Source organism: Lucilia sericata, unplaced genomic scaffold, assembly GCF_015586225.1.
Source record: "Lucilia sericata isolate MDLA Ls3-8-SP2 unplaced genomic scaffold, ASM1558622v1 Contig001036F_arrow, whole genome shotgun sequence".
Classification (NCBI taxonomy): Eukaryota; Metazoa; Arthropoda; class Insecta; order Diptera; family Calliphoridae; genus Lucilia; species Lucilia sericata.
This window is the reverse complement of record NW_023995017.1, coordinates 1-22,988: the sequence shown is the minus strand read 5'-3', so window position 1 is coordinate 22,988 and position 22,988 is coordinate 1. Positions and strand designations below refer to the sequence as shown.

General features: G+C 36.2%; 1 protein-coding gene across 1 annotated transcript in view; it reads left to right on the top strand.

Annotated features, from left to right (window-relative positions):
- The window catches only part of LOC119609688 (nesprin-1-like), a gene marked incomplete at its 3' end in the record, with an annotated part of 65,277 nt that extends 42,302 nt beyond the window's left edge, over window positions 1–22,975 (top strand). Inside the window, exons 5-11 of the mRNA XM_037964561.1 lie at window positions 19–298; window positions 366–2,972; window positions 3,212–16,408; window positions 16,754–16,907; window positions 16,973–17,133; window positions 21,285–22,427; window positions 22,796–22,975. Of these exons, the coding sequence (XP_037820489.1) occupies window positions 19–298; window positions 366–2,972; window positions 3,212–16,408; window positions 16,754–16,907; window positions 16,973–17,133; window positions 21,285–22,427; window positions 22,796–22,975 (17,722 nt within the window). The remainder of the gene's footprint in view (window positions 1–18; window positions 299–365; window positions 2,973–3,211; window positions 16,409–16,753; window positions 16,908–16,972; window positions 17,134–21,284; window positions 22,428–22,795) is intronic.
- Between the last annotated feature and the right edge of the window lie 13 nt (window positions 22,976–22,988).

Below are 22,988 nucleotides of genomic sequence, written 5' to 3'. Positions count from 1 at the left end.
ATAAAATTAATTTTGCAGGGAAAGTGGTGTAGAGGTTAAGGATTTCGGTGCCAGCTGGAGGGATGGTGTCGCTTTCTTAGCTCTCATTGATTCCATAAAGGCCAATTTAGTTAATCTGGCTGAATTGAAGAAGAACGCTAACAATCGCCAACGTTTGGAAACAGCTTTCGATGTGGCCGAAAGTAAACTAGGCATTGCTAAACTATTGGATGCTGAGGATGTGGATGTACCTAAGCCAGACGAAAAGAGTATAATGACATATGTGGCTCAGTTCTTGCATAAGTATCCTGAACCCAAGGTGAGATTTTCTTTTTGAAATTTAATATAAATTATAAGACTTAAGGGTGATGTTTATTTATTACCAGGGTGCCAGCAAAGATTTCTCGCATATACAACAAGAAATCGATGAACTCAAACGTTTCCTAATGGAGAAATCTGCCGAATATGAGCCAATGGTAATTGGAAATTCTTTCCCGCGTGATTTTGCCGAATATTTGATAGCTCGTTCTGAAATTGATGCCCATTTGCCCACATATAATCGTTTGAAACAATTGGTCGAAAGCCAAAGTGGTTTCTTGCAAGTTTCCCGTTCCAACTGGGAGGATATAAATGTCTTGTGGCAACGTGTCCAATATCAAATGAACTATTGGCTTTGGTTATTGGACTCTGAATTGCCGGGTGAATTCGGTGAGGTGGGCAAATGGTTGGCTGAAGCCGAAAAAATCCTTATGGATAATGATATACCCACAGCCATGAACGAGGAAACGGCTGCCGTTATTTCTCGTAAACTAGAAGAACATAAGTTGTTCTTTGCCGATTTGCCACGTATTGTGGCAATGTTTGAAAATGCCAAGAGATCACCCTTGGCCCAGAAAATACCCTTGGAACAATTGCGCAATATGGAGCGTCGTGTGCAAGAGGTTGGCCCCAGGGCAGCCGAACGTAGAATTAAATTAAAGTTCCTAGAACACAAATGCTGTTTGGTGGCATTTTTGAATTTGGTCGAAAACAAAATGAAGGGTTGGACCGGTAAATATGGTACCGAAGAAAGAGTAGCCCAACAATTGGAACAATACAAGAATTTCGTGTCTCGCAACAAGATTTTCCAAGAATTCCAAAAGGCTTTCGTGGATATGCAACAGGTGGTGGATGAATACAAACGTGATGGCAATGTCTCACGCAAGGATATAGTGGACATTGATCGTTTCATGTATGACACCGAAGAGCGTTGGAAGCGTGTGTCTTTGGAATTGAAATGTTGCCAAAACTCGCTGGAAGAGGTGGTGAACTGTTGGAAAACTTGGAATCAATTGAGTCCCGAATGCGAGCAATGGCTTAATTTGGCCGAACAAAAAGTCATGCAGTCCGAAGATGAAAAGTTGAACTTCTTCCAGGACATCAGTGTATGGAAGGATAAATTTGATGCCTTAGCCAATGGTGCCAATTATTTGATTGCCTCCTGCGAAGAAAATATTGCCCATAACTTAAGACAACAACACGGTTATTTGGCCGAACGTTTTGAAAGACTTTTCGTTAATACTAAAAAATATATGCATGCCGGTGATATCATACGTTCTAGACAAGAATATAAATCAGGAATTGAAAAGTTGTACCAGTGGTTGCGCTCAGCCGAAAGTATTCTTAGTCAGAAGTTGCAATTGGGCGATAGCCAACAAATACAGAAATACAGTGAAGATTTACAAAAATTGGCTTCAGAAATTGACGACAATGAGGAACTGTTCAAAAATATTAGCCGCAATATCCAAGGTCTTATACAGGATCTCTCACGTGAAGAAGTCGATGGCATGATGAAGACTCTTAAACTGGAAAAGGAAGCCTTAGTGCGTGTACGCGCTCAAATACCCAACAAGTTACATTTAATACATCAACTCTTAATACAACAAGAATCGCTGGAAGCCGGTCAAAAGGAAATCCATCAATGGCTCAACGAAGCCGAATCCCTATTAAGCACCCACACTTTAAGTGGTGGACGCGACAAGGTCAATGAGGAATTGAACAAACATAAAACATTCTTCTCACGCACCGTCTACTATCGCTCCATGTTGGAGAGTAAGAATAAGGTGTTCCAGAATCTTTTGAGAAATGTAACGGCCGACGAAAACATTGATCCCACCCAAGCCCAACACAATATGCAGCAAATGAATGATCGCTTCAACTATGTTATACAAAATGCCCAGCAATGGGAACAACGTTTGGGAGAAACTCTCAACAATTGGAATAATTTCAAGGATAACGAACGTGTTGTCAGCGAATGGTTGACTCAGGCTGAAACGATTCTAATTGAAAAACATATTGAAACCAAGACCACCATTGAGACCCAGAAATACTTCTTTGAAAATGTCAACCAAAGATGGATGTCCAATTTGGTGGAGTCGGCTCAGAATCTGTTGAAAACTTTGCCACCACCAGAACAGAAACCGGTGGTAGATTCCGTAGAAGGTTTACAAACCAAATGGCAAAACGTTTTGTCTCAAGCACCTTTGCATTTAATGAAATTGGAATTCCGTGCCGAAGAATCACAATTCCATCAAACTATGCAGGAAGTGGAAAAGGAGTTGCATTTGGAAGAGCAAGCTCTGAATCGTAACGAAGATGTTGACTCCATACTTAAACGCAATCAACAGTTCTTCTTGCAACAAGGTTCCATACCCCGATTGGAGAATAGTTTGCAAAATATGTATCGCTTAGATCAAGCCTACAGACAGCAACAGCCCACTGACAACTCCTTGGAGAATGCCTACAAAAATGCCCAAGCTCAATATGCTCAGCTATCGAATAAGATTGCTACCATGCGTGAAACTCTACAGCAAATTCCTGCCCAATGGGAATCATATCATGAGAAATTCAATGATATGGTCGAATGGATGAATACCGTAGACAAGAGTTTAAAGAATATTGTCAATGAAGTCAACAGCATGGAAGAGTTTGAAAAGGAGAAGGTTGTTTTCCAGGTAAGTTTCTGGTCTTTAGTAAAATTAAATTTAAACATCAATAACATTCATTTTTTGTACTTCGAAATCATGCAGCTAAGGGAGCTAGTGGTAAATTTTGAAATAATTAAATCTCTCGTTTTTTTATATATCCGGGGTTGGTCTTCAACGAAAGGCCACTCTTTCCTTCATTTCATTATTCATTTTACTTATTTGGTTTCTTTCTTAATTATTAATATATTGCTGTTTTAATATCTTAGAAAATCTGCCAAGAAGCCGACAATAAACGTGAAGACATGAAATGGTTGGTGAAAACTTTGGATCATCTTCTTAGCTATGCCAGTGAAGAGGAAGCCAATGCCGAACAGAAGAAACTGGAAGATCTGATTGCTCGTTATAAAAATCTCATACCCACCATTGAAATTACCATGGTCAAGACTGAAGTGTTCTCCAAGTGCTATACCTATCGCCGTGAGGTACATGAAGTTGTGTGTCTTTTGAGCAAGGTTAAAGAACAAGCCGCCAACATACCACCACCCGATAGTTTGGAACGTGTTAACAAGCTAATTGAAGAACAACAATATGCCATCAATCAGTTGGATCATCAACGTCCTCATATCATGTCAATGCTGCAAAGAGGTCGTGACTTAAGCAAGGACGTTCATGCTCCTGCTTTTGTACAACATGAAGTAAAGAATTTGGAAACTGGCTGGAACCAAGCTTATACACAAACTTCCGATAAGTTGCAAGCCCTTAAGGGTACTCAAGCCGTCTGGAATGAGTTTGCCGATCAAAAGGCCGACATTTGTTCCATGTTGCAAGTGGCTGAGACTGAGTTGAGAGCCTTGACTCCTTTGCAAACTGATCCCAAGAATGTCAGTCAAGATTTGAAGGCCAAACGTGAATTGAATACTCAACTGCATCAAGCCTCTCATCAATTGTTGCCCAAACTTCATGCCTTGAAGGCTGAATTAGCTCCCTTGGCGGCGGCCGAAAAGAGACCCATATTAGAGAAGGAAGTTACTGAAGTCGAGAAAATGTTCTTCAATACCATGGAACATGTAAAGGATCGTGTTGGTTACTTGGAAGACTACAGTGCTAAATGGAATAACTACAAGTCTCGTCTAGCTGAATTGCAAGAATGGGCCAATAAGGTAGCACCAAAGGCCATAGAAACTTTACACTCAGAAGATTTAACCCCTGAAGAACGTGTCATGAAGGTTAACGCTTTCAAGGGTACTTTGGCCGAAAGGATGAAACAATTGGATATGCTAGCTGCCGATGCTTCCGAATTAGCACCCAAAGAAGGCAACATTGCTGAAGCCAAGAGATTGAAGGGTGAAATAACTAAACTTCAAGAAGTTCTCAGTGCCATCAACCGCAATGTGGATCATCAGGCTCAAGCTGTACAAGAAGACCTTGCCAACTGGCAACAATTCCAAACCGGCATCCAGCACTTGAAACCCATTGTGGAGGAAAGTGAAATTAAGGTAAATACTATAGTCCCTAAACCTATGTCCCTTGAAGAAGCAGTTGCATTGCAACAAAATGCCAAACAATTCGAAACACATTGCTTGGAGCAATTAGACCGACTCCAAGGCATCTCAAACATTACACACAAAATGTTATGCAAAACCAATGCCCCTGACGAAGTAGATGCCATGCACTCCCGTTGGACCACTGTACACGAAAATGCTAAACAGGCCAGTGGTAAATTGGAAAAACTTGTTAGTAATTGGAAGTCCTTCGAAAATGATGCCGGTAAACTTGAAGACTGGATCGAAAAGGGCGAACAATGTGTAGGCAAGAAGTCTGCGCTACTCAGTACTCCTCATGTTGATAAATTGGAGAATGAGTTGGTGCGTCTTAAGTCGTTTAACAATGAAATTTCCGAACAACAAGCCAAATTGGTGGCTTTGGGTCAATCTGCCGATCAAATTAGTTTACATTTGGCACCTGAGGGTGCTGTTAGTCTTAAGGACCGTGTAAATACCATGAAAGCCAAACTGCAGAAATTGTCGGAAGCCACTCGCGGCAATATCAATGAAATTTCCGATGCTATCATAGCCCGTCAAGACTTTAACGCTAAAATGGTTAACTTCTCTAACTGGATGGATAACTTGAGATCTCAACTTGCCCAGGTGGAAGAAATCAATCCCGAAAGAGTCGAAACTAGTTTACATGTCGTCCATGCTCTTATGCAAGAACACAATGACAAGAAGCCCTCCTTTAACGCTATTTACGATGAAGTTAAGCAAATTTCCTTAGGTGCTTCCCCCGAAGAAACTAAAGCTCTAAATGAAGCTTATTCAGCTTTGGTATTAAACTACCAAAACTTGGAAACCAATATGCAGCAAAAGAAGGTTTGCTTAGAGAAATGGACTGAACTATTGAATTGGAAGCATGAAACTGAAAATCACATGAACTATTTGAAACATCAAATCGAAAAGCCAGAAGCTCCCCAACCCGTAGAGTTAAACAAAATAATGACAGAAATCTCTGCCATTGCCAAAAATGTGCCATATTGGAAAGCCCAAGCTAAAGAAATCGATGAAAATCCTGTTATACATCTTAAAGATGCCTTGACCCGCAAACCCTACATTGCTACACAGATCGTCAATGATGTTGAAAATAAATTGGAGAACTTGCAATTGCGCACACAAAACCATAAACAACAAATTGAACAGATGCAAGTTAGAAAAGATAACTTCCATACTTTGGAGAACAACATGGCACAAGCTTTGCAAGAAAACCGTGCCAAGTTGTCTGAAATATTGAAACGTAAACCCAATCTTGAAAATATCGATCAAATTATTGCCGATCTGGTGGCTCTTAATGATGCTTTGAAGGTTCAATCAGATCTCAAAAACAAAATTCACGATGAGGGTACACAATTGATGCGCGAAGATATTGCAAGTATGCCGGCCATACAAGATACTCTTTTGCATATGGACAAAGACTACGATTCGCTACAGGGAGAAATTGCCGATCGTATTCAAAAGTACGAATTGATTTCTCGTGCCTTACGTGAATATGCTGATATTAAGAATAAATTCTCTCAAGAAATGAAAAAAGCCAATGATCTCTACCACACAATACCCCAACAGCCAAGAGATGAAGTTGAACTGCAACAAGCTTCCGATAAGACACGCAAAACTATGGACCAAATTAGAAAGGTTAAGGTAGTTTTAGATGAATTTGATCGCAAGGTAGCGAATATCGGAAAACTCTTTGATAATATTGGCGAAGTGATTCCCCAGGATATACCCAATGATTTGGCTGCTGCTAAGCAAAGCTATCAGGATCTTCACGATAAGACGGTTAAAAATGCCCATATGTACGAAACCGAAGCTGTTATATGGTCTCAAATTGAAGATGCCAAAAAGGATCTCATGCCCTGGTTGTCCGAAACTAATCAAGGCTTGTGTGATGCTGCCGATAATAGTATAGAAATTGAATTTGCTCCCATGCGTCTAACCAAATACCGTTCCGAATTGCCTTCTTATCAGGCCTTGAAAGATACAATTGCCGAAAAATCTGCTGAGCTCTTGAAGATCAACAACAATGTTGAAATTCCTGCTTTGACCTCACTCAATCAATTGCTGAATGAACAATTTGCTGAGGTGGAAAATAATGCCGAACGTCTTAATGCCATAACTGCTCAGTTCAATGATCAAGAACAAGACTTGAGAAAGAACATCAAACAAGCCGGTGAACAAGTAGGAAGACTGAGAGAACAACTCATTAAATGTGATGATATGTCTGGAGATAATACCAAGATTATTGAACGCTTGCAAAACTGCAGAGCTCTGCAAGCTGAACTCTCAAATACTGGCAATGAAATTGACAACATTAAGCAGAAGGTAGATGAGCTAAAGAGTATTTATCCTACATTCAGTGAATCCATTATTCCCAAAGAACTTAACAATGTCCAAAAGCGATACGATGGTGTTGATGTTTATGCCAAGAAAATTGAAAATTCTCTTCTACAGTTCCTTAAGAAATTCCACGCCGATAAGGTGGGTATGTTGAAGAGAATCATCAGTACACAAAAGGAAAAGGTGGCCTGGTGTCAACCTGAAAGTTCCAGTGATAAGTATAACTTGGATGTTAAGAAATCTTCTTTGCAAGAAGTAGGCAAAGCCTTGGAAGATTGCAAGAAAAGACAAGGTGAAATTGCCAACTCCTTGGAGATGCTTAAAGCCATTGAATCGCCCGAAAATATTGCTGAATTGGTTAAAGATGCCGATTTGTTGAATGCAGAAATGAAGGACTTAGAAAACTCATTTGATCAAATCAAAAATATCTTAAATGAAAATGTTGATCTTTGGGTGGAATATGAGAAATCCAATGAAGAATTGAACGCCTGGTTGAGAGATATTGAGGGACGTATTAAGGCTGAAACTAGTAATCAAATCAATCTTAATGAAATACCCAAAAAATTGCAAGAACTTGCTGCTCTCCAGCAGGATATCAATGAACATGGTCCCATTATAAACAACTTGGAAAAGACCTCTCAGCAATTGATTGCCAAAAATCCAGAGGCTCGCATTGGTCAATTTGTTACACATTTAGTACAACGTTACCAAACCGTAGCTAAGGGTCTACAACAATATATGGATAAACTAAATGAAACTGCCAAGGCCAATGATGATTATAATGCCGCCCTAACTGATGCCACCGATTGGTTGTCCGAGGCTAAGGTTGAATTCCAAGAATTAGCTCGTATGGGTTCACCAGGTTCATCCTCAGCCACTGCCCAACAATTGCAGACAATTAAGAATTACCTGAATACTTTCGATAATGGACAGATTTTGCTAAACAATGCTGTTGACATTGGTGAAGCCATGTACACTTCAGTTACACCCGAAAACCGTGAAAAGATTCGTGCTCAATTGAGAAACTTGAGAGAAAACTTTGATTACTTGCGTGACGAGGCAAATGCCTTGATGCAACAAGTTGAAGGTGTACTGATCCAGAAGACCACAATTGAAGAAAGTTACACTCAAGTATCGCATTATCTCAATGAATCCAAGGCCAAGGCTGCTGCCAGTGATGAATTATATCCCACTTTGGCGGCCAAAAAGGCTGCTCTACAAAACTACAAAGTTCAATTACAAGAAGCCACTTTGCACAAGAATGCTTTGAAACAGTTGCAAGAGAAGGCCATAGCCTTGTGTGATGACGAATCGGAACGTAAGACCGAAGAGTCCATTAAGGAATACAATGACTTGTCTAAGAAGATTACCGATAGAATTGGTGTAGTTACTAATCAAGTTGCCAAGCATGAAGCTTATGATCAAGTTTTGGAAAAGGCACAAGATTGGTTGAATACCATCAAATCAGAAGCCATTGATATACTCAATGAAACCACTTTCGAGAAGGAAGGTGCTGAAGAAAAACTTATTGTTGTAGAAAATCTTTTGCAACATAAACCCGAAGGTGATCAAATATTCGAAACCTGCCAACAACTTTTGAATACGGTACTTTCGCAAACACATCCTTCAGGACATCCAGCCTTGTTGAAGAGTTTCCAAGAACCCAAAAATGCTTGGGATGAATTTATGGTTTTGTGTGAAGACTCTTTGGTTAAACTAAAACAATTGTGCTCCAAATGGGATGAATTTGAAACTATAATTGATGAAATCGACAACTGGATGAAGGGTGTTGAGGCGGTGGTTAAGAATCAATCGCTTAAGAGTACAGCCGAAGCCAAGAAAGCCCATTTGCAACAGCTGTTGGCATTTGCCAATGATATCGAAAAGAAAGCCAAATCCATTAATGATCTCATGGATCAAGGACGTGAAATTGAAGGAGAAACTGACTTGAATCTTAAATTATCCCGTTTGAATACCAGATATCAAACCTTGAAGAATCTCTGCAAGGAATCGATTGCCAAATACCAAAACTATGTCAAAGATCATGAAGCTTTCGATCAGGAATACGAAAAATTCAAACAAGAATTACAGTTGTGCATTGATGAATTGGAAAAGAACAAGGATGTAGTAGGCGATCAAAATCTTTTGCAAGAAAGACAAAACAAATTGAGAGATATGTCGGACAAGAGAATTAATGATGGTACAATCTTTGAAAATCTCATAGATAATGGTGAGAAATTGTATGGTCACACTAGTCCTGATGGTCGTGAAATTATACGTCAACAATTGAGAAATCTACGCACTATGTGGGATAACTATACGGATGATCTTAATCAAGCTTCACAGAAAATTGATCATTGTATACTACAGTTTAATGAATTCTCCATTGCCCAAGATCAGTTGACTAAATGGCTTAAGGATGTCGATAAGGCCATGCAAAGTCACACCGAACCCAAGACAACTTTACAAGAAAAGAGAGCCCAATTGCAAAACCACAAACTATTGCATCAAGAAATCACCACCCACAATGTATTGGTGGACAATGTCTGCGATAAGGCTCAAGCTTTAGTTGATCAAATCAAGGATAATTCACTCAACGTGTACTTGCAATCTATTAAACAATTGTTCAATAATATTGTACAAAAATCCGAAGAAATCTTAAACAATTTAGATGATTGTGTTCAAAAACACAACGATTTGAATAACCAAGTTTCCGCCGCCAAAGCCTGGATTTCGGGAGAAAAAGCTAAACTTCTCGAATGTGATGATGCCTATGGCGAGAAGTCCGATATTAAACGTAAAATCGAAACTTTGCGTCATTTGGCTGAAAATAAACCACAAGCCATGAAAATCGTTACGGAAATTAGAGAACAATTCGAAAAGGTTAAACCTTCAACTTCCGAGAAGGGCAATGAAGTTCTAAATAAGGAAATTGATGAATTGGAAACCACCATTAAATCTCATTTCGATGATATTGAAGGTATTGAAGGCAAACAGAATGATGTTTTGCAACAATGGAATAACTTTGAACAAAAATTGGACGAACTAACCAAATGGTGCAGATCTGCTGAAGCTGTCTTCCGCGAACAACAATTGCAGTCGACATTACACGAAAAGGTCGAACAATTGGAGAAATATAAAATACAAAGAGATTTAATTTTACAAAAGGAGAAGGAAATTGATGCCTTTGCCGATGCTGCCCATGCACTGCTTAACAATTGTGGTGCTGATCGTTTGAAGACTTTAACTTCTCAAATTACCAATCGTTATCAACTGTTACAAGTACTAAGCAAGGAGGTGGTCAACAGATGGTCTAACTTAGTCGATGATCATCAGTTCTATCAGGATAAATATAACGAAGTTGATTTGTGGCTGCAACCTATTGAAAAACAACTGGAACATGCTGAAAAAGAAGATGCTTCCCAGGTTAGCAATATACTGCAAGTTTTATTGTCTGAAAAGGAACAAGCTGAAACCCTATTCGCGGCTCTAAATGCGGCTGGTGAAAAGGCCTTGCCCGAAACTTCTACACAAGGAAGAGAGAAGTTACGTAAGGAAATGCGTGACATTCGTGATAGATGGGATAAATTGGATGAAGGTATACGCAATCTGCAAAAGAAACAGGAAGCCCAAACTGTTCAGCTTTCCAGCTATCAAGATATACTGGGTCAAGTTGTCAATTGGTTGGATCAGGTTGAGAAGGCCATACAAAATGAAAATCCTGCTACCTGGACTAGTGCCCAGGAAATACGTTCGAAATTGTATAAATTCAAGACCACACAACAGGATATTAACTCTCACAAACGTATAGTGGAGGCTGTAAATGAAAAGGCCACCATTTTGCAAAACACAACACAACCGGCCAATGCCGCCCAAATTAAACAGGCCGTGGATGATGTTAACAAACGTTATGAAAAGGTTTCCAACGATTGTAATAATCTAATGCAAAAACTGGAAGAATCCTTTGATGTTTATCAGCAATTTAGTGAATTGCAAAAGGCCCAACAGGACTATCAAAAGAACTTGTGGGATCGTTTGACCAGCTACTCTGAGTACTCTGGCAATAAACCAGCTTTACAGGCACGCTTAAGCAAGATTATCGAAATTCAAGATTTGCTACCGGAAGGTTCACAAAAACTACAAACTTTATCGGATCACATCGATAACAATGCCAAGATCTTACCGGCCCGTTCCAAGGAAGCCATGACACGCGACTTGAGCAACTTACATGCTGATTTCGAAAAGTTCTCTGCCGCCTTAAGTGACGTTAAGAGTGGTCTCGAAAATCGTCTCCAACAATGGGGAGATTATGAAGTAAATCTTGATCAATTGATCTCCTGGTTGGCAGAATCGGAAAATGCCTTGAAAAATTACAATCCCAAGTCCACTATGGAGGAAAAAGAAGATCAACTCAACAAATTCCAATCATTGGCTCATAACTTAAGACAAAAGGAAATCGAATTCGAGAAAATTAAGGATGATTCTTCGGAATTGATACAAAGTTCGGGAGAAACTCGTATTGCAGTCAATGTCCAACAGGTCACTTCGAGATTCCAATCGATACAGGCTACTACCAAGGAAATCCTTAAGAAATGCGAACAAGCTGTGCAGGATCACAATGCTTTCAATGAAAAATACAAGCAATGTTCCGACTGGATGGCAAGTGCCCAAGCTAAATATGATGACAGCAGTGATTTGGCTCAAGTGGGAACACGCGAAGATTTACTTAAAAAACAAATTGCCTGCAAGGAATTGTTGGCCCAACAACCTTCAGCTACATTGTTGTTGAACAATACCATTGAATGTGGAGAGAAATGCTATCCATCAACGGCCACCGAAGGCCGTGAGGCAATTCGTTCACAATTGGAGGAATTGCAGCAGACCTTTGACCAACTCTTCGACAAAATCAACACTAATGCCAGAAAAATTCAAGATCAAATGTCCAAATGGTCTGGTTTCGATGAAATCGCCGAAAAACTGCAAAACTGGTTGCTTAATATTGAAAAAACTATACCCGCCGACATTGAACTCAAGACGACATTGGATGAAAAGAGAGCTAAATTGCAAAATTATCGTGATGCTCTAAACGACATCAATAATCATCAAGCTGAAATTGGCAATTTGCAAGAGATTACCGCCAATCTACCCGAAAAAACTGAACATGTTGAGGAAACCACTAAAGACATTGTTGAACGCTATAACAAGGTGCAAAAACGTGCTCAGCAGTATGTGGAAAATTACGAAAGATTTGTGAGTGCTCATCAACAGTACTGTAAGGCTGTTATGGATGCTCAAGAGTTTATTGAATCTACTCATAGTACCATTGACTATTGGGGAGATTTGGATTTGGAACAGGTATCGCTACACACCAATTTGGATCGTCTTAAGAACTTGAAATCTAATTTGGCTGATGAATTCCCTCGTGTGGATCAAGTCAGAACATTGGGTGAATTAGTTATACCCGGTACTGTAGAAAGCGGCCAAGTTAATATTAAATCTCAAATCGATAATACCCAACAAGAATGGGAAAGCCTTATAGCTAATCTTAACTCTACCATTGAAGCCATAGAGCTACGTTTACAACAATGGTCCGATTATGAGCAATTGCGTGATCAATGCTTGGCCTGGATTAGAGATGCTGACAACAAATTACATTCCGTTGACTTAAAGGCCAAATTGGCCGAAAAGAAATCCCAATTGGAGGAGCTTAAGACTTTGCAAGGTGAAGTAAGAGCTAAGGAATTGGAAATCGATAATGTATCTGAAAAGGCCCAACTACTAATGAAGGGTCCTTCGGCCTCACGCAGCTCGGGACCTGAATTGGTTACTAAATACCAACAACTATTCCACAAAGTCAAGGAACTTAACAATCGTTGGCAACAATATGTTACTTCCCATCAAGAATTCGATAACTCTATTTCCGAAGTTACCGCCTGGATTAATGGCATTAAGGAGAAACTTGATTACTGCTCGGATATGTCTTCAATGAATCAAAAGGAATTGGACAAAAAGTTGGCTACTATTCAAGATGTTACTCTGATGAAAGATGAAGGTTCCGCTAAAGTATTGAGTATCGTGGAGTTGGCCCAAAATGTTTTGGCCAACACCGCTCCCAATGGTCATGATGCCATCAATAAGGAATTGTCCGATTTACAAGATCTTTGGTCTTCAATTGCTTTGCGTATTGTCGATGTAAAGGGTCAATTAGATGATTCCATTACACAATGGTCTGGTTTCTTGGAACAAATACAAAACGTTAATAAATTCAATGATTCTATGGATGCTACGCTCAAGGAACTTTCCGAATATCAAGCAACAATGCCCGAAAAGAGAGCACAACTTGATCGCATTAAGTCGACCGAAGAGAAGGTACGCATGGAGAAAATCGATGTGGATTCGTTGAAATCTCAAGCTAAGGATATGATCGCTAGTGGTCAACAGAGTCAACAAGCATTCCAGGCCCAAAAGGTTTTGGATAGATTTGATGAATTGGCTGCTAAGGCAGAAAAACTGCTAACCGAGAGACAAGATCAATATAGAGACCACCGGTTATACAAGGAAGCCTATGATGATTTGGTCAGTTGGATTAGCAGAGCCAGAGAGAAGTTCCCCTCATTGAAGCAAAGCAGTCTCAGCGATAAATTGGCCATTGAAAATGCCGTACAAGCCACTGAGAATATGTTGAACAAACAGGCTCAAGGGGAATTGTTAGTTGAACACTTGACCCATACCGGTGAGGTGGTAATGTCCAGTACTTCACCCCAAGGTCAAGAAATTATACGCAATGACATACGCTCTCTCAGAGATAGTTTCGAATCTTTGTTCCGTGATATTAGCTCCCAAAAGGAGAATCTAGAGGAAACCATGAACCAATGGAGAGCCTACAAAGAGGAATACGAACGTCTCATGGAATGGTTGCAACAAATTGACATTTTAGTTAAGAATCACAAGTTGAACTTATTGCCTAATTTGAGAGAGAAAGAAAAACAAGTTGCCGATATGCGTGACATTATGGGCAGACTCGAAAAGGGCAAGGGAGATATAGAAAAGTTCAATAACTCCGCTGCTGGTCTCCTGAAATCACACTTGGATACCTATGTCAACAATCAGCTGAGACATTTGAATTCTATGTATCAAGTACAGGTCAATTTGGCTAAAGATGTTTTGAAAAAGGTCGAAACCAACTGCGAACAACATCGTGAATTTGAAGGTAATCTACAGAGCGCCAAAGATTGGATTAATCATGCCAAGGATGTGATTAGAGAGGCAAGTGAATCTTCTAGTGCTGGTTCTAAGGAACTGCTTGAAAAGCGTTTGGAAAAGATACAGACACTTATACGTAACCGTGAAGTGGGTCAAAATCTGGTGCACACCGCCATTAATAATGGTGAAAAGGTGGTGCGTAATACCCGCTCCGATGGCCGTGATGCTATTAACAATGAAATGAAGGAATTGCAAAACGATTGGGATCGTTTGGTTAAGAAAATGTCTACGGCCAAGGTTCAATTGGAGACTAATCTTTTGCAATGGGCTGACTACAGCTCCAGCTATACACAATTGCAGAAATGGATTGCCGATAGAGAATCTAAATTGCAGCAGGCCTGCGAACAAAAGATACACAAATCCAAGGGTGCTCCTAGACTTAGCAGTGGTTTGAGTGAACGCAAGGCTAACTTGCGTCAAACCAACAATATTGTCCAGGATATAGTGTCCTTCGAACCTATGATCCAATCGGTTACATCCAAGGCCTCTGATTTGCAACAAGGTGCCCCTGCCTCGGAAATATCCAACAAATACGAGACTCTCACCAAACAGGCCATGGAATTGTATGAAAAACAAAAGAATACTATTGATCAATACCAAGCCTTTATTGATTGCGGTAATGATTTTGCCACCTGGTTGCGCAATGCTAAGGAACGCTTGAGCAAATGCTCCGAACCCACGGGTGATAAGCAAGCTTTGGCCGAAAAGACTCATCAATTGAAGATTTTACAAAGCGAAGTACCCGAGGGACAAAAGAAACTGGAGGCGGCTTTAGCTCAAGGCGAAAAGGCCTGCAACGAGGCAGAACCTGAAGATAGAGAAGTTATTGAACAGGAGGTGGCGCTATTGCAAGAAGAATTCGACACCTATGTTGATAATCTCATGAAGACTAAGGATTACTTGGAAATGGGTATTGTTAAATGGTCCGATTACCAAGATCAATACACTGAAGCTTTGGATTGGTTAACTAAAACCGAAGCTTTGGTTCAATCCTACAATAAATTACAAGAGAATCTTACCCAAAAGAAGGTGGTGCTCGAAGAGTTCCAAGGTCACTTGCAAACCCTATTCGATTGGCAAAAGACTTTGGATCATTTGAATATGAAGGCACAAATGCTATTGGAGACCTGCTCTGATACCAGAATTAGTAATGCCATTATGCAGCTTACCACCAAATACAATGCCCTGTTAACCCTAGCCAAGGAGGTAATGCGCCGCTTGGAAATGCACTATCAAGAACATCAACAACATCACACTCTATACGAAGAATGTCAATCGTGGATCGAACAAACTAGAGAGAAATTGCAACAATGCGAAATTATACCCGGAACTTTGAATGAGGTACAAATCAAACTTAATACAGTTAAGAATCTAAGACAAGGTTTCGAATCGGGTCAAAATAAGTTACGCTATTTGCTGGAACTTAAGGAAAAGGTTATAATGAACACCGAACAAAGTGGAGCCGCTAAAATACAAGAAGATACGGACACTTTGAAACAGGACTATGAGGATTTGCTTAATCAAATGAATGATGTTAAGCAGAAGTTAATGAACCGTTTGGCCAAATTGGAAGAAATCTTCAAAATGTATAAGCTGTTGCAAGAATGGCTAGAAGATGTAGAACCCTCATTGAAAACATCCGATGACTATCTAAACGATTTGAGTGAAAAGCGAGCTGCTTTAGAGAAATTCCGTGCCATACAAAGAGATTTCAATGGACACAGTGATATGGTGGAAAAGATTAATAAACGTTTGTCCGAAGATAATTCCCTAGATCGTAATGATTTTGCTGCTGGTCTGAATAAATTCGATGAGCTGCAACAAAAGGTTAATGCCATTATTGAATCGCTGGAAAATCAAGTTAATAATCATGACAAATACAAGCAATCGCTCAACGAACTCCAGGAATGGTTGCGCAATACTAGAATTGAAATCGAACAATGTTCGAATTGCCATGGCGAAAAGCAACAGGTTGAAGAGCGTCTCAACAAATTGGGTGATATTGACTCGAGCATGATCACTGGCAAGTCCTTGCTAGAAGCTTGCCAAGAACTATCTCAAGCCGTTATAAGCACTAGCGGTAATGAGGGTCAAGACAGTGTGACACAAGAAATCAAACATTTGTCGGCCGAATGGGATGCCGTACAAGCCATGTCCCGTGATGCTAGATCTAATCTTGAGTCGGCCCTTAATGCCTGGTCCAGCTTCTTGCAGAAATTCAATAAGATCAATAAATGGATTGAAGATATTTCCCAAAGAGTTAACCATGCCAGCGAAACTGAGAATAAAACTCCCGAACATTTGGTTAATGCCAAGGTAAGCGTTTTGTACTTTTTTGTGCCAGGATTCAACTGTAAATGTTAAACGTTCCGTACCTTGCTTTTTACAAAAACAAACTAATAAGGCACAATTAACCAAAATTCGTAAACAAAAACACGTTCATTTAATGCACTTAAACTAATTAACAAATCAACCTAAAGCTATAAATAAAATCCTTTTAACCCTTTCTCCCACACTTTTAGAAAAAATATAATCACTAAAAACTTTTAACCGAACTTAAAAGCTTTCTCCTAATATCTAATCCTTAGCTTTTAAATCAACTTACTATGAATAACATTAATGAGATGAGATTTTAACTAATATTTCAATTCTTGTGTTTAGAAACTTCTTGAAGAAGTTGTGGCTGAAAAGGACAATGTAGAAGATTTGAATGATGCCTGCGAATTATTAATGGAACACAGTGCCTGCTCTAGAGTTCGTGATCAAACTGTCGATACTCAAGCCAATTATACTAAATTGTTAACATCTGCCCAAGGTAAGTGTATTATTTAAGTTTAACCAAGAGTGGCATTATAAAGTAAATTTTGTTTTTGTCTTTAGGTTTGGTATCTAAGATCGAAAAGAATTTGTCCGATCATACTGAATTCCTTAACTATAAAAATGAAATGGATGCCTGGATTGAAAAGGCCCAACAAGTTTTGGATAGCTGCAATGGCGATGATGATGTACAAAAGTTGGCCCAACAAATCGAAACTGTGAATGTAAGTACAACGATTCGAAAACAATTTCAGAATTTTGAAATTTTTTTTCAAAAAATTTTGCTAAAATTGTGAATTTTCAATGAAAATTTATAATGTATAATGTAAAATTTTTAGTAGAGTTTTGAAATTTCAATAAAATTTAGGACTTCTACTAAAATTCAAAATATTTACTAAATTTTTGAATTCCAAAAAATTTTTTTTTAATAAAATTTAGAATTTTTAATAGAATTTAGAATTTTTAATAAAATTTAGAATTTTTAATAAAATTTAGAATTTTTAATAAAATTTAGAATTTTTAATAAAATTTAGAATTTTTAATAAAATTTAGAATTTTTTAATAAAATTTTTCATTTTCACTATAATTCACAATTTTCAATAAAATTTTTGATTTTCAATAGAATTTTGAATTTTTATAAAAATTTTGAATTTTTATTAAAGTTAATTGCAAATTTTAACTAAAACTAAAATTAAGAATTTTTATTTAAGTTTTGAATTCCAAAATTTTTAATAAAATATAGGATTTTTAATAAAATCTGGAATTTTTAATAAAATCTGGAATTTTTAATGAAATCTGGAATTTTTAATAAAATCTGGAATTTTTAATAAAATCTGAAATTTTTAAGAAAATTTCGAATTTTCCATAAAATTTTGAATTTTCAATAAAATTTTGAATTTTCAGTAAAATTTCGAGTTTTCCATAAAATTTTGAATTTTCAATAAAATTTTAAATTTTCAGTAAAATTTTGAATTTTCAATAAAAATTGGAATTTTCAATAAAATTTGGAATTTTTAATAAAATTTGGAATTATCAATAAAATTTGGAATTTTCAATAAAATTTGTAACTTTCAATAGAATTTAGTTAGTTAGTTAGTTAGTAGTTAGTTAGTTAGTTAGTTAGTTAGTTAGTTAGTTAGTTAGTTAGTTAGTTAGTTAGTTAGTTAGTTAGTTAGTTAGTTAGTTAGTTAGTAGTTAGTTAGTTAGTTAGTTAGTTAGTTAGTTAGTTAGTTAGTTAGTAGTTAGTAGTTAGTAGTTAGTTAGTTAGTTAGTTAGTTAGTTAGTAGTTAGTTAGTTAGTTAGTTAGTTAGTTAGTTAGTTAGTTAGGTTAGTTAGTTAGTTAGTAGTTAGTTAGTAGTTAGTAGTTAGTTAGTTAGTTAGTTAGTTAGTAGTTAGTTAGTAGTTAGTTAGTTGTTAGTTAGTTAGTTAGTAGTTAGTTAGTTAGTAGTTAGTTAGTTTAGTTAGTTCGTTAGTTAGTTAGTTAGTTAGTTAGTTAGTTAGTTAGTTAGTTAGTTAGTTAGTTAGTTAGTTAGATTAGTAGTTAGTTAGTTAGTTAGTTAGTTAGTTAGTAGTTAGTTAGTTAGTTAGTTAGTTAGTTAGTTAGTTAGTTAGTTAGTTAGTTAGTTAGTTAGTTAGTTAGTTAGTTAGTTAGTTAGTTAGTTAGTTAGTTAGTTAGTTAGTTAGTTAGTAGTTAGTTAGTTAGTTAGTTAGTTAGTTAGTTAGTTAGTTAGTTAGTTAGTTAGTTAGTTAGTAGTTAGTTAGTTAGTTAGTTAGTTAGTTAGTTAGTTAGTTAGTTAGTTAGTTAGTTAGTTAGTTAGTTAGTTAGTTAGTTAGTTAGTTAGTTAGTTAGTAGTTAGTTAGTTAGTTAGTTAGTTAGTTAGTTAGTTAGTTAGTAGTTAGTTAGTTAGTTAGTTAGTTAGTTAGTAGTTAGTTAGTTAGTTAGTTAGTTAGTTAGTTAGTTAGTTAGTTAGTTAGTTAGTTAGTTAGTTAGTTAGTTAGTTAGTTAGTTAGTTAGTTAGTTAGTTAGTTAGTTAGTTTAGTTAGTAGTTAGTTAGTTAGTTAGTTAGTTAGTTAGTTAGTTAGTTAGTTAGTTAGTTAGTTAGTTAGTTAGTTAGTAGTTAGTTAGTTAGTTAGTTAGTTAGTTAGTTAGTAGTTAGTTAGTTAGTAGTTAGTTAGTTAGTTAGTTAGTTAGTAGTTAGTTAGTTAGTTAGTTAGTTAGTTAGTTAGTTAGTTAGTTAGTTAGTTAGTTAGTTAGTTAGTTAGTTAGTTAGTTAGTTAGTTAGTTAGTTAGTTAGTTAGTTAGTTAGTTAGTTAGTTAGTAGTTAGTTAGTTAGTTAGTTAGTTAGTTAGTTAGTTAGTTAGTTAGTTAGTTAGTTAGTTAGTTAGTAGTTAGTTAGTTAGTTAGTTAGTTAGTTAGTTAGTTAGTTAGTTAGTTAGTTAGTTAGTTAGTTAGTTAGTTAGTTAGTTAGTTAGTTAGTTAGTTAGTTAGTTAGTTAGTTAGTTAGTTAGTTAGTTAGTTAGTTAGTTAGTTAGTTAGTTAGTTAGTTAGTTAGTTAGTTAGTTAGTTAGTTAGTTAGTTAGTTAGTTAGTTAGTTAGTTAGTTAGTTAGTTAGTTAGTTAGTTAGTTAGTTAGTTAGTTAGTAGTTAGTTAGTTAGTTAGTTAGTTAGTAGTTAGTTAGTTAGTTAGTTAGTTAGTTAGTTAGTTAGTTAGTAGTTAGTTAGTTAGTTAGTTAGTTAGTTAGTTAGTTAGTTAGTTAGTTAGTTAGTTAGTTAGTTAGTTAGTTAGTTAGTTAGTTAGTTAGTTAGTTAGTAGTTAGTTAGTTAGTTAGTTAGTTAGTTAGTTAGTTAGTTAGTTAGTTAGTTAGTAGTTAGTTAGTTAGTTAGTTAGTTAGTTAGTTAGTTAGTTAGTTAGTTAGTTAGTTAGTTAGTTAGTTAGTTAGTTAGTTAGTTAGTTAGTTAGTTAGTAGTTAGTTAGTTAGTTAGTTAGTTAGTTAGTTAGTTAGTTAGTTAGTTAGTTAGTAGTTAGTTAGTTAGTTAGTTAGTTAGTTAGTTAGTTAGTTAGTTAGTTAGTTAGTTAGTTAGGTTAGTTAGTTAGTTAGTTAGTTAGTTAGTTAGTTAGTTAGTTAGTTAGTTAGTTAGTTAGTTAGTTAGTTAGTTAGTTAGTTAGTTAGTTAGTAGTTAGTTAGTTAGTAGTTAGTTAGTTAGTTAGTTAGTTAGTTAGTTAGTTAGTTAGTTAGTTAGTTAGTTAGTTAGTTAGTAGTTAGTTAGTTAGTTAGTTAGTTAGTTAGTTAGTTAGTTAGTTAGTTAGTTAGTTAGTTAGTTAGTTAGTTAGTTAGTTAGTAGTTAGTTAGTTAGTTAGTTAGTTAGTTAGTTAGTTAGTTAGTTAGTTAGTTAGTTAGTTAGTTAGTTAGTAGTTAGTTAGTTAGTTAGTTAGTTAGTTAGTTAGTTAGTTAGTTAGTTAGTTAGTTAGTTAGTTAGTTAGTTAGTTAGTTAGTTAGTTAGTTAGTTAGTTAGTTAGTTAGTTAGTTAGTTAGTTAGTTAGTTAGTAGTTAGTTAGTTAGTTAGTTAGTTAGTTAGTTAGTTAGTTAGTTAGTTAGTTAGTTAGTTAGTTAGTTAGTTAGTTAGTTAGTTAGTTAGTTAGTTAGTTAGTTAGTTAGTTAGTTAGTTAGTTAGTTAGTTAGTTAGTTAGTTAGTTAGTTAGTAGTTAGTTAGTTAGTTAGTTAGTTAGTTAGTTAGTTAGTTAGTTAGTTAGTTAGTTAGTAGTTAGTTAGTTAGTTAGTAGTTAGTTAGTTAGTTAGTTAGTTAGTTAGTTAGTTAGTTAGTTAGTTAGTTAGTTAGTTAGTAGTTAGTTAGTTAGTTAGTTAGTTAGTAGTTAGTAGTTAGTTAGTTAGTTAGTTAGTTAGTTAGTTAGTTAGTTAGTTAGTTAGTTAGTTAGTTAGTTAGTAGTTAGTTAGTAGTTAGTTAGTAGTTAGTTAGTTAGTTAGTTAGTTAGTTTCAGAATTAAAAATTCAAATCTGAATTTTATCTTAAATTTTGAATTTTAATTTAAATTTCGCATTTGAATATTTTCCGAATTTAAAATTTTCATTAATTATCGAATATCAAAATTTCAAAAAATTCAATTTCAACAATTTTTTATTGAATTTCAGCATAAAATTTGATGAAAATGTCGAACTTATTTTAAAAATTTCCTAAAATATTCACAAAAATTTTGAAATTTGAAAAAAATTTTGAAATTCCATTACAATTTTCAAATTTAAACTAAGATTTTGAAATTTCACATTGAATATTTTTAAATCACTAAAAATTCGAACCTTCACAGGAATCTTGAAATTTTACGTTTTTAAACAATAAAATTTTTCTTTTTTTCCTACAGTCCTTGTCCCTACGTTTGCCCGAGGGTCAACACCTTTTGGGTATGGTACAAGATGCCTATTCCAAGGCCTCCAATGTCTTGCCCGAAGATAAACAAGAAAAATTGCGTGATCTTATGACTAAAGTACGCGAAGACTGGGATGCATTGGGTGTAGCCATTAAACAGAAATTGATTGATTTGAAACAGAAACAATCACGCTGGTCTGACTACTCGGCTAATATGGAGAAATTGGAGAAATGGCTTAATGAAGTTGAAAACAATTTGAAAACTCAACCCGATACTAAGGGAGAGTTCAGTGAAATGAAGACACAATTGGAACGTTACAAGTCACTGCAGGGTGAAATTAAACTCAAGGGTTCGGAATTGGAAAATCTTATTGCGGAAGCTAAAGAATTGGGCACTGATCTCGATGATGTGCATCGTTTGCAGGCTAGATGGGATAAGGTTAAAAATGATTGTGCCAATCACATTAAGAACTTGGAGGGAGAAATCAATGATTATACTTCATATCATCAAGCTTTGCAAGATATAGAAAAATGGCTTTTGCAAATTTCCTTCCAATTGATGGCACACAATTCCTTGTTCATCTCTAATCGTCAACAGACTCAGGAACAAATCAAACAACATGAAGCTTTATTGGATGAAATACAAAAATATCAAGCCAATATTGATGAACTTAATGCTAAGGGTAAAATGCAAATTAAACGTTATGAAGCTACTACCCCGGCCATTAGAGATACCGTGGAATCCCAATTGAAGAATATACAAGACAGTTATAATTCGTTGTTGCAGACCTCAGTGCAAATACGCAATCGTTTGCAAGAGTCTTTGGCTAAATTCCAAGAATATGAAGATACTTTGGATAGTATCATGCGTAACTTGGAGGAATATGAACCCATTATACAAACCGAATTGGATGCTCCTGCCACTACCTTGGAAATGGCCCAAAATCAATTGAAATGTGCCCAAAATATGCAAAATAAATTGAACAATGAAAAGTCTAGATTGGCTAGTGCCGTGCAGGCTTGTGAAGCAGCCACTGCTTCCATTAGCAGACCCAGCTCACCTTTGGAAACGGCCATGCAAGTTATACCCGAACGTGAACTTATAGTGCGCGCCAAACTTGAAGATTTGTTGGATCAGGTATGTTATTGTTTTTGTTTAACTCAAAGTAGTTTTTTGAAAAAAGGCACCCAAAAACAAAAAAAAAGTTTGTTTTTAAAATTTTCAATTAAAATTTAATTACATTAATGATTTTTTTTAATCAAATAGTTGTACAAACTAAGCTTTGTTTTTATCTTAATTATACTAATTATATTTTTCTTTTTTATTTGAAATTTTTAATTTGTTTTTGTTGTTGTTGCCGCACTTGTAAATGCACCTTTTGTTTTTGTATAAAAAAAAAAATAAACTCCGAAACCCAAAAAAAAATCATAACTTTGTAATTTTGCTAACCACCCACCTGTGCTTAAACATCTAACACGTAATATATCCACCAACACCGAGAATAGATACCCAGTAAAAGAACTCTAAACTCAACTAAGGATAATGACGTTACAGTCGATGTTGAGCTTTCTGAAGTTAATGATATTTTACTGGATGCTGTAGCTCATGAGCGTATACAAAATTTCAAGCAAATAATACGTTTAAATTTTAAACTTGTCGAACGTTTGTACGCTCTCAACACTAAGGTAAGTCCATGGC